Source organism: Homarus americanus, unplaced genomic scaffold (assembly GCF_018991925.1).
Source record: "Homarus americanus isolate GMGI-L3 unplaced genomic scaffold, GMGI_Hamer_2.0 scaffold52806, whole genome shotgun sequence".
In the NCBI taxonomy this organism is placed as follows: Eukaryota; Metazoa; Arthropoda; class Malacostraca; order Decapoda; family Nephropidae; genus Homarus; species Homarus americanus.
Window position 1 is genome coordinate 9364019 of NW_024720773.1, and position 12988 is coordinate 9377006.

The 12988-nt window shown below is 46.3% G+C and overlaps 1 protein-coding gene across 1 annotated transcript in view; it reads right to left on the reverse strand.

Annotated features, from left to right (window-relative positions):
• Positions 1–12988, reverse strand: part of LOC121861044 (5-hydroxytryptamine receptor 6-like) — a 78086-nt gene that overhangs the window by 26588 nt on the left and 38510 nt on the right. The window contains exon 2 of the mRNA XM_042358532.1: positions 5551–6670. Within this exon, the coding sequence (XP_042214466.1) occupies positions 5551–5655 (105 nt within the window). The 5' untranslated portion in view covers positions 5656–6670. The remainder of the gene's footprint in view (positions 1–5550; positions 6671–12988) is intronic.

The window sequence follows — 12988 nt, forward strand, 5'->3', positions numbered from 1 at the left end:
ATCCACATCATCACCCATCCACACCACCACCACCACCCACACACACCACCACCACCCACACACACCACCACCAGCACCCACACCACCACCCACACCACCACCAGCACCCACACCACCACCCCCACCAGCACCCACACCACCACCACCACCACACCACCCACCCACACCACCCACCCACACCACCACCCACACCAACACCAGCACCCACACCACCACCAGCACCCACACCACCACCCACACCACCACCAGCACCCACACCACCACCCACACCACCACCACTACCACCCACACCACCACCAGCACCCACACCACCACCCACACACCACCACCACTCACACCACACCACCACCAGCACCCACACCACCACCCACACCACCACCACACACCACCACCACCCACACCACCACCAGCACCCACACCACCACCCACAGACAGACAGAGGAACCCAACGCAGTGCTTGAAATATAAGTGCATTGTATTGTTACCTGTCAATAATACAACGCTTATACAACAACAATACAACACTGGAGGAAACGTTTAACTTCATTGTCTTGTTCTTACGTAATTTAAGAGTTCACTCCACATCCTTGTAGCTTTAAAGGAAACGTTTTTTAATGTGTAAAACTAACGACGAGAGAAACACTATAAAACGTTTAATGGATGTTAGTAAAACGTTTGAGGATTTCGATCAATGTTTATATCATACGAGACGTCAATAAAACGTTTAGCTTCCAGGACGCAGTGAAACATTTGCAGGACGCGAATAGAACGTTTACAAGGCTTCAGTCAAAAGTAAATTAACTCGCAAACTTCAATTAAACATTTCCAACTCACAAGCGCCAGTAGAACGATTGGAGAGCGCCAGTTAACGTTAAAAACTCATAAACGTCAATGAAACGTTTGCAGGGCGTCAATAAAACGTTTATGACTTTCGGGTTGAGTGAGTATGAACACAAGGTGGAGTCTGCAGTGAAGGTTATGGTGCCAAGTGGTAGTACGTTATGGCACTTGAAAAGAAGGTTATGACTCCTCGTGTGTTGGCACTGTGGAGGGTGTGGCATTGTGAGGTTTACGGAGGGGAGGTGTGACAGGTTTATGGAGGGGAGGTGTGGCACTGTGAGGTTTATGGAGGGGAGGTGTGGCACTGTGAGGTCTAGGGAGGGAAGGTGTGGCACTGTGAGGTCTAGGGAGGTGGAGGTGTGGCACTGTGAGGTCTAGGGAGGTGGAAGTGTGGCACTGTGAGAGGACCTGTGACACTCTTAAGGTTTAGGGAGTGGCGGAAGAGAAAGGGGGGGGGAGAAACCGGATTCAGGAAGTGTTGGCACTGTTATACGTCCGTAACGCCACCTGGGGTAGGAAGTGCCAAGAGATACCGGCACTCAATCTTGTCTTGGGGCCCCTGTATCTGGGTACGGCGGGCACAGTGCCAAGACCTGTTGACATATCTGGCGTCACCTGGTCGATGGTCTGGGGGGCACTGTATTGTCAGGTTCTAGTGCGGCACTGTGCAATGTGGTCGTAGGGAGAGGTGGCACTGTACTGTCTGACATCACCTGAACTAGAGGCACAAGGAAGGAGGGGTGGTGGTGAGAGGTGGTAGCCAGGTGAGGAGAGAGAGATGTACCTGTTATTAATTATCCTATGGTAAGACACACGCCCACACCTGCCCACACACCCACCTACCCCCTCCACCTACTCCTCCACCTACCCACCCCTTAGATTTCCCACAATGATAAGACCTATTCCACAATGGATCACCCCCGCCTCCCCTATTTATTTTTTATGACATATTTGTAAACCCTGACTAACACATCAGAGAAATAGGCTGAACAATACGTACTTTGCTTTTTGGGCTCGACCTTAAATTAACACAATGGCCTTGAAGATAGTGCCAAAGTCTTGTGAGGAGACCTTCCACTTCGTGTTAATTTTTTTCTCGTTAGTTTTGGGTTAAATTTACACTATTAACATTCCTGGGGATTTGTTCATCTGTTCACCTGGTTACAATCAGGGTGAACAATGGCAAGTGTAGTGAAGAACAATAACAACTGACAGGTAATAAAAACTGACAGGTGAAAGCTGTATCTAATGAGTCTTGAAATCTCAGCGTGGGGGGTAAGAGAAGCTGACGGGGAACTGACAGCGGCTGTGACAAGGGAGAGTCTGACTGACAGTGTCCTGAGAGGGAGGGAGGTGTCTGTGCGTAAGGTGTTGTATGGGCTACGTAGCTCTAAAAGTGGTGTCAGTTGTGAGGCAGGAAACTCGAGGATTCAGGACAGTCTAAACGAGTCGAGTTTTAACACCAAGGTTTAATGGATCAGGGCTTAACGACTGAAGGTTTAGCAACTCAGGGTTTAATAGCTCGAGTTTTAACAGGTATTGGTTTAACGAGTCAAGGTTTAACGGCTCAAGGTTTAACGGCTCAGGGTTTAACGGCTCAGGGTTTAACATCCTAGCTAAGCGGGAAGCAATATAGATATGATTGGTTGAGAATCTCGCTGTTGTAAGCTGGATATAATAACTGGAAATTCCCTCCTACTCGACATTTCCCAGAGAGACGCTATCGAGTGGTGGATTTTATATTTATTCAATATTTACCTTAATATACAATTTTTTAAGGCTGTTTTATTAACTAAATCATCATCTTTAAATTACCAGTTTTTAAATTAATTCTTGATTTTTGGAGGGAATGTTGAAGTTTTTATTTACGTGTGAATGTTGTGTATTAGATCTTATCCACCACAGACGCATTTTGTTTTTACCCCAGGATAGACAACTCTTATGGCTCCCTTCCCCGTCTACTATTCCTGACAGACGCCATATTGATTCTCATTTCTTTCCCTAGGATGATGGAATAGCAAGATCAAATGATAGCCTCACATGCTAGCGTTACTATCGTCGTGTGTGTGTGTGTGTGTATTGATCAACTCGTACTTAGGTTGGACACACACAGCCGGAAGTTGCATGTAGGTATTGATGGTTGCGGTGGCGGAGTTGTTAATAGTACGCTGGTTCCAGGTTTGACTGACTGTGTGTGTGTGTGTGTGTGTGTCTCATTTGGGGACACCAGACAGACATACACACGCACGCACACAGAGTACCAAAATCAATACCCTGACCTGGATTTACGGGCGGGGTACTAAACAGGTAACGCAATTTAAAACAAACACATTGGACCTCTTAACACACACACACACAAACACACTGGACCTCTTAACACACACACACACACACACTGGACCTCTTAACACACACACACACACACACACACATTGGACCTCTTAACATAACATACCATTTAGTCAACGAACAGGTAGAGGAACTTAGCAATGGTTAAAACGCCGAGTAACACACAGGTAGGAGGGAGGTGGGTGAGTGGACAGCATGAGGAGATAGTGTGTAAGAACTCTCTCTCTCTCTCTCTCTCGTCAACAGAGCATGAAGGGGCGGGGGGGGTCGTTACCGGGTGCTACCAACAACATTGTTTTAAACTCTTCAGAAAAAAAAAAAACTTGGTCGTTCATTTATTTCCTAACTTTCACCAACTGTCTTTACACCTATAACAACGACAACAACAACAAAAAAGTAGGAATATATTGTTATTGTTATTGTTTCGGTGTACAGGGTGGTGCAGAAGTCGCTTTACCCGGAACAAGTGTCGTATAGTAGTTATCGGTAAAGCTATTTATGTGTCACCCAGTATATGTGTACACTAGTTATTTTGGCGGCCATCTTTAAAAATCACCGTCCATATTTTTTTTTCAAATTTCTACGTTTATTTATTTATTTATACATTGTTTTGTGTTATATTCCAATTCTGTTTGTCTGTTTGTTTGTTTGTTTGTTTGTTTGTTTGTTTACGTGTATGATGGAGTGTTGGGTGTGAGTTGGTGATGGAAGGTAATGATAAGTTGATCACACACACACACACACACAGGTTATTGGAGGTGAATCTTGGCCCTGGTGGGGGGGTGAGGGATGACTCTTCCCTTCTCCTCCCCCCCCCCCGCCCCTCTACCACTCATTCATCCCCTCTTTAAACGCCTCAGAGACCCTACACTCATTTTCTTAAGTGCCCTCCTCCTCTTCACCCTCCTCCTCCTCCCCCTTTCCTTCTCCCCACCACCCATTTCTTTCCCCTCTTCCTCCTGTTCCTCCTCAACCATTTCTTCCCCTTCTTCCACTTCCCCCTCTCCTTTCTCTCCTCCTTCCTCCTCCCCATCCTCCCCATCCTCTTCCTACTCCCTCCTCCTCCTCCTCCTGCTCTTACCACTCCTCCTCCAATAAACAAGCACACCCTCCAATGGCTTCTCTCTACAAGTTAACCTTTAACATAACACAACAAAAGTTAATTCCCTCTCCTTTAAGATCCAAGAGTCGTGTTCATCTTCTGCTTCACCAAGAACACGCTCTTGTTATAAAGCTCTTGATATGTGCTCTTGGAATGCTTTTTGGGGATTATTTTGTTATACTCTTTTGGAATGTGATTTTGGAATGTGCTCTTGGAATGTAATTTTGGGAATGTGCCCTTGGAATGTGATTTTGGAATGCGTTCTTGAAATGTGCTGGAATACACTTGGAATATGCTCTTGGAACACTCTTAGAATACCCTCTCAAAATACACTCCTGGAATACGCTCTTGGAATACGCTCTTGAAATATGCTCTTGGAATATGCTCTTGGAATGCACTCTTGGAATATGCAAATGTTGTATTCAATACTCTCTCTATTTTCACCATTATAAGCTTCATTAATTATCAAGGATTATTAGGAGTCATTAACACACCTAACGCGTCCAATTCGTGTTTCGTACTCTTGAACAGGTGTACTTAATTACATCCACAGGTAATTGTTTATTTAGGTGAAGGGGGCAGTAGTTTGGTTTTATACTGTGACGCTTTCATGGGATTGTCTTGTTTACATAGTGACTCGTGTGTAAACAATGGGGACCACGTGAAGATTAGGCACGCCGGCCTTTTTCACCTGATGATTAAATGCTCTAACCTAACCTAACCAAAATTAACCTAACTCCCCCAAAAAAGACGATAGTTATTACCACAAGTTGTCTTGGGAATTTTGTACCGCACAGGTGTAAAAGTTTAATTAACATACGTGTATCGACTCCCCTCTTGACGCTGACACCTACTGATGACCTACCTGACGGGGGTCTAGGTGTGTACGGAATTAATTAAGTGATATACAGGTGAAAGTAATGATACATTCGCAGGTAGTCACCAGAGGACCCACCTAACGGGGGTATATGTAATAATATGAAGGTAGGGAACACCACTACACCCCCTACCTGAGAGAAGTTCTGGTACGCACAGAATTAATTCACACTCATGTACACCTGTATGTATTAACAGTGACGTACATGTGTATGTTGTAATAGACAGGTAGAGGCAGCCACAACACGTACCTGATGACATACAGGATTGTCATGCACATGTGTACGTACGGATATGCACGGACACACAAGCACAGAATTAGATAACAAATGACGTCCAGGTATGTTGTAGATATAACTAACCTAACCTGCCAGTAGACCTACCTGACGGAAGTTCTGGGTGCAGGAGAGGAAGAGGATGTAGGAGTTGAAGAAGACGCTGGCCACTGTGGCGAGGACCAGGAGACCCGCCACCACCATCAGTGGCATACTACCCCTCCACCAGGCGGCGCTCACCACTCCTGCGCGGGTGGGTGGGCGGGCGGGCGGTCGACAGGACACGCCTACCTCCTCCTCCTCCTCCTCCTACTTAATATTACCACGACTAGTACTCACTGCCAGGCCATTTCTTGCCTCCCTCTCCCTCACACACACACACAGAATCACTGTTCTTGGAGTTACTTTTCCTCGGAATTACTGTCCTCGAATGTCACTGTCCCATGAGTCACTGCTGTAGCTTTTGGGGGAACTGTTTTAGGAGTCACTTTCCCATGAATCACTATTCTTGGGAGGCCACTGTCCTTGGATTTCACCTGACTGCCGCCTTAGGAACTTCACTATCCTTAGGTCACTGCCCACCCGTAGTCACTGTTTCTCATAAGAGTTCTTCAGGCCGAGTTAGTCACTGCCCACTGAATCACTGTCTTCTTGAGTCACTGTCCACGGGAGTCACTGGGATAGTCATCTTTTTCTACACTGACTCGAGCCTAGTTAAAAAATTGAACGTGACTCACCAACTAATATTTGCGACTCAGCTCAATCTGACTCACCAGGTAAACCAGTTAAGTGTAGAGTCACTCGATTGACCACAACAACGTACACCACCTCTCTCTTTTTTCTCTCTATCTCTCTCTCTTAAAATTGACCCTCCAAGTACTGACCTACACCACTTGACCTGACTTAAACCCTGCTAGGAACTGACCTTAAAGTGACCTCGTGATTGGCCAGGTAACTTGATTATTGACCTCGTGATTGGCCAGGTAAATTGAAGCAAACCTCGTGATTGGCCAGGTAAATTGAAACAAACCACGTGATTGGCTAGATAATATGAAAGACCTATACACCTGTAATTTATTGTATATGTTCTTAGTGGACATAAACAAGTATCAGTAACTAGGTCAATGTGGAAGAGCTTTTGCCTTTCCATTATTACTGTCTCTCTCTCCTTCTCTTGATGTTAATATTTTCGTCTCTTCTCTGGGGTTCTCTCGTGGTCGCCATTATCCTGTAGAGAGATAAAAATAACATGTTAATTATTTTTTGTCGAATTTATTATCTCGGTTTTATTTCGTTTTGTCAAGCTTTTGTTTTCTTCAGTGTTTAATCTTTTGTTTTACTCATTATTTAATTTATCTTTTTTTTACCTCTATTGTACGAACACTTTTTTTTTTCCTGTAACAAAGACCATCCAGGTGTGTTTGTTTACATCATTAGTCTCCAACAGGTGTTACGTATCTCGGTTTTTCACAAAGTAACAGATGTTTTGTTTTTTGTATCTGACTATTTTAAAACTCGTATTATTTTTGTGTAGCTTGACGTATTGATCTGTCTGTATGTCTGTATCCTCCCGCCCGTCCGTCCGTTCAAGCTTACTCCCGTTCCAGTTAAGCTTATTTGCAGCCATCAGATCAATATCCCAACATGACGACAGCTTAAGTGGATACATCACTCGCCTTAGGTACCCACAGTCCATCCAGCTGAGAAAGTGTACCTGACGTTACAGTTGGGGGAATGACAATGATCGACTGCAGTGTCTAAGGGTGTAGTGAAGGTTTAGTTAGGTTATGTTATGGTTAGGTTATGTTATGGTTAGGTTATGTTATGGTTAGGTTATGGTTAGGTTAGGTTATGGTTAGGTTAGGTCATGTTATGGTTAGGTTATGGTTAGGTTAGGTTATGGTTAGGTTAGGTCATGTTATGGTTAGGTTATGGTTAGGTTAGGTTATGGTTAGGTTAGGTTATGGTTAGGTTAGGTTAGATTATGGTTAGGTTAGGTTATGTTATGGTTAGGTTGGGTTGGGTTGGGTTAAATAGACAGAGAGGAGCCATTCTTACGGTGAGCTGAATCTTATCTGCTAATACTATTAAATATTCACCTGTACCAGAGTCCTTCACAAGGTATAATCACCATGTTATTGATTTAACCCTGAGAGAGAGAGAGAGAGAGAGAGAGAGAGAGAGAGAGAGAGAGAGAGAGAGGATGAATTAGTGCTGGCTCCCTCCATTTTCCCTCCCTTCTCCCATCTTGCCCTTTTTCTTATGTCTTCCCTCCTCCTCCCCCTGCATTCTCCTTCCTCATCCCAACCCCCCCGCATCCTTCCCTTTCCTCATCCTTATCCTCCTTCCCCCTCTTCCTTATCCTCTTCCTCCTCCCTCCTCATCCTCTTTCCTCCGTCTCTCCCCCCCATCCTCCCCTCCTCCTCCACCACCACCACCAAAGACCTCCACATTGTCACACCTCCAGGAAGGAACAACATAAGGAAGTTCCCACACTGGATCAGGCGAGTGACAAGTTAAGGCCAGTCTGGTGTAACCCTTCGCCATGTTCACCTCACTGGCTTGACCTTCTTGGCTTGACCTCGCTGGTTAAGGTAGGTAAGATTAGCATTAGGGTGGTTAATCTTCAGGTCAAGTAAACTAGGGGTGTCTAATCTTCACGTGATACTTTTACGTTTTCAGTAACGAGAATATGTCCATTATTGTAAACCTTTGAGAATCGGAGTCAAAACCTTGGAACGTTGCGCTGTCAGATTGTCTTTTGTCGCCACTGTTTTTTTTTTGTGTTTTGTTTTGTTTTTCACCATTTTATAAGACCTTCTGTTGCATTTCAATCACATCAACTACTGAATTATTTACGGAATCACTTTGTACAGCTGCCAGACGTATAAATCACCTTCAGGATTTAGTTTTTTCTGTCCTTGTGGAGTTTTTGTTTCAGGATTCCTACACTGTCTAACTCAGCGACACGTTTAATCCTAGGACGAACAGAATATTTTGTTTTCATATCTATGTAAATAATATCCTATGCTCTTCGCTTTCATCTCTTATTTTTAACTACAAAGTAAACTTAATATGAATTTGTAAGAATAATTTAAATTTAATCAGTACCGAACGCTTGATGTGACTTGAGCGAGTTCGTGTTGTCGTTTATACTGGGAATAAAATTTACATGTTGGGCATTTTCCACTCAGAAATTACTATTTGGATATAATGAACCAACAGAAACAATTTTAATTAACCATTTGCATATTTATGAGGATATGTTAATAGTTTAATTGGTACAGAAAGATTGATATTTTTATTAATTCTTCTTGTCGAATATAAGTCTTTTATGGCGAGTGATTTTTCCCGCCCAAATCAGCCCACGTGAACAGAAGCCCGAGTTACTTACACACACACACACACACACACACTACCCTACCCTACCCTACCCTACCCCACCCTACCCCACCCCACCCTACCCCACCCAACCCCACCCCACCCCACCCTACCCTACCCCTTTAGAGATTAATGGCGGGAAACTCTTTTTAACTTTTAGACTTCAATATGCCATTCAGGAGACTTTTTAGTACCTTTTATATCACGCGATTCTACGGGACGCTTTTGTAGATCGACGAGAAAGAATGTGCTATTATCTACAAAAGTATCGTAGGTCAGCGGTCTTTCTTTCTTTCTTTCTCTCTCTCTCTCTCTTTCACTTAGACATTTATTATTGGTTAGTCTGGTTTATTATGGATTGTTTATCTCATAGGTACGTAGCCCCTGTGTTCCAATAATATTTTTACGGTGTTTTGGTTCGTGTGGTGAGAGTTAAGTTAATTATCTAATGTGTTTAACCTGAGCTATTGTTGTTATTATTATTATCGTTATTATTATTATTATCGTTATTATTATTATTATTATTATTATTATTATTATTATTATTATTATTGTTATTATTATTGTTATTATTATTATTATTATTATTATTATTATTATTATTATTATTATTATTATTATTTTGTTGCTATCATTGATGTAGGTTACACGATGTCAGCCCCCTACCATGAGTTACAGTGTCAGCCCTCCATAGTGAGTTACAGTGTCAGCCCCCCAGAGTGAGTTACAGTGTGTCAGCCCCCCCACAGTGAGGTACAGTGTGTCAGCCCCCACCGTGAGTTACACAGTGTTAGCCCCCTACCGTGAGTTAGTGTCAGCCCCACACCGTGAGTTCCAGAGTGTCAGCCCCCCACCGTGAGTTACAGAGTGTCAGCAGAGGCACTCCCGAGGAACATGACCTCTCGTGAAGACATTTTAAAAGGCAGCTTAAAGATGTCATTCTGCCGCCGTGAGTAAAGGCGAGGCCCTGCTCCAACGTTCTCCACCACCACACCTGAACGTTCTCCACCACCACACCTGAACGTTCTCCACCACCACACACCTGAATGATCTCCACCGCCACCACCACACACCTGAACATTCTCCACCACTATCATTACCAACCATCACCACCCACCACCACCATCACCACCCACCACCACCCACCTCATATTAAGTACTTTAGTGCTCATGGAATATCCTAGGGTAATTCTGAGGGCTTTATTTTGCATTTTCTTGAGCTTGTCAACGCCTTTCCTGTCACGAAGGACCAGGGCTGGTGCGTGGTAATCTATCAGTCACCACCACTCACCACCACCACCACCACCTGCCACCACCACCACCTACCACCTACCACTCACCACCACCACCACTCACCACCACCACTCCCACCACCACCACCACTCCCACCCACCTCACCACCACCTCCTCACCACTCACCACCACCACCACCACCCACCACCACCACTCACCATCACCACCACCACCACTACTCACCACCACCACCACACTCTCATTTGTACAGTATTCACGCTTGGTGTGACAGGAGACGAAAATGGATCTTTTAGACAGTGACAAATGAGACAAGTTTTCCTGTACACCTGCTACTGTCCAACCACCCACCACCCACCCCCACCCATACACCCACCCCTTACACCACCCTTACACCCACCCACCCTCCTTACACCCACCCCTCACACCACCCCCTTACACTCCTTGCCACCCACCCCATACCCACCCCACCCCCCCACCCCACCCCTTACACCCACCCACACCCACCCTTACACCCACCCCTTCACACCACCCTTACACCCACCCTACACCCACCCCCTTACACCCACCCTCCACCCCTTACACACCACCCCCCCACACCCACCTCTACACCACCCTTACACCCCTGCCACCCCTTTACACCCTCCTACACCCCTACACCCCTCCCACCCTTACACACATCCTACACCCCTTTCACTTACACACCCTCTTACACCCAGCTTACACCCTTTACACTATACTAATGGAGATAAAATAGATGTAATGGTTTTATATAAGAAGCAATTAGTGAAAAACCAAAACAAATTACCCATTAAACCGACCAATTTATAAACCAATTACATACATACTGCCTGTATACCTGCTTCTCTCTACAGGCAAACATTAACACTGTGCTTGTGTAAATGTAAGGTCTTAGCTCGCAAAAACATTATCTGACCTCCACGCAGACACTTTTGACAAGTGGTTCACCTCGCAGTGCTTAAGGTAAGTTGGCTGGGTCCTGTGTTTGTTTGTGTTTGTTTTTGGAGAGATGTTTTTATGTTAATGTGTTTGGATGTGTTTTTTTTTTGTTATGTATGTTTGGTTTGGGTATTTTTGGGGATTTACGTAGAAAAGCAATAATTATCATACACTCAGCCAGTATAACACCACTCCATACACCACACCCTCCATACATCACACCCTCCCATACACCAACACCCTCCGCCACACCCACCCTCCATACACCAACACCCTCCATGCTAACACCCTCCATACCACACCCTCCATACACCAACACCCTCCTTACACCACACCACCCATACACCACACACCCTCCATACACCACACCCTCCATACACCAACACCCTCCATGCACCAACACCCTCCGCACACCACACCCTCCATACACCACATCCCATACAACACACCCTCCATACCAACACCCTCCAGCCACACCACACCCTCCATACACCACCCTCCGCCACACCACCCCTCCATACACACCCACTCCCAACACCCCTCCGCCCACCCACTCCATACACCCAACACCCTCCATACACCTCCATACACCCTCCATGCCAACACCCTCCATACACCAGCACCCCTCCATACACCAACACCCTCCATACACCCAGCACCATACAACACCCTCCATACACCACACCTCCATACACCACACCCTCCATACACCACACCCTCCATGCATCACACCATGCACCAACACCCCATACACCACACCCTCCATACACCACACCCTCCACACACCACACCCATGCAACATCCATTACACCACACCCTCCATACACCCTCCACATACACCACATTATCCATGCACCAACGCCCCTCCATGCACCAACACCCCTCCATACCAACACCACTCCATGCACCACCACTCCATACACCCACCCTCCATACACCACACCCTCATACACCAACACCCTCCCTTACACCACCCTCCATACACAACACCAACACCCTCCACACCACCCTCCTTACACCAACACCCTCCATACCTGCTTACCCTCCATGCCTGCTTGCCACTCCACACACCCTCCACCCTCCATACACCCATCACCACCCTCCACTTTACCTCATACCCTCATACCACACCCTCCATACACCACACCCCTCCACATGCACCAACACCCTCCATACACCACACCCTCCATGCACCACACCCTCCATGCACCACACCCATATACACCAACCCTCATACCACACCCTCCATACACACCCACACCCTCCATGCACCACCTCCATGCACCAACACCCTCCATACACCAGCACCCATCCATACACCAACACCCATCATACACCACACCTCCATACACCACACCCTCCGCCACACACCACACCCTCCATCACACCCAACACCCTCCATACACCACCCTCCATACACCAACACCCTCCATACACCAACACCTCCATACACCACACCACCATACACCACACCCTCCATACACCACACCTCCATGCCCCTCCATACACCAACACCTTCCATACACCACACCTCCATGCCTGCTTACCCTCCATACACCAACACCCTCCATACACCAACACCCTCCATACACCACACCCTCTCCATACACCACACCCTCATACACTTACCCTCCATACCCCCTCACCCACACCCACTCCATACCCTCCATGCTTGCCCTCCATACACCACACCCTTTATACTGTGCCACTCCATACCCACACCCCTCATACCAACACCACTCCATACCACACCCTCCATACCACACACCCTCCATACACCAACACCCTCCATGCACCAGCACCCACTCCATGCCAACGCCAGCGCAACGCCCTCCATACCAGCACCCACTCCATGCACCAACGCCTCCATGCACCAACACACCCTCCATACCCTCCATACCAACACCCACTCCATGCACCACGCATTCCATACCAGCACCCTCCATGCACGCCA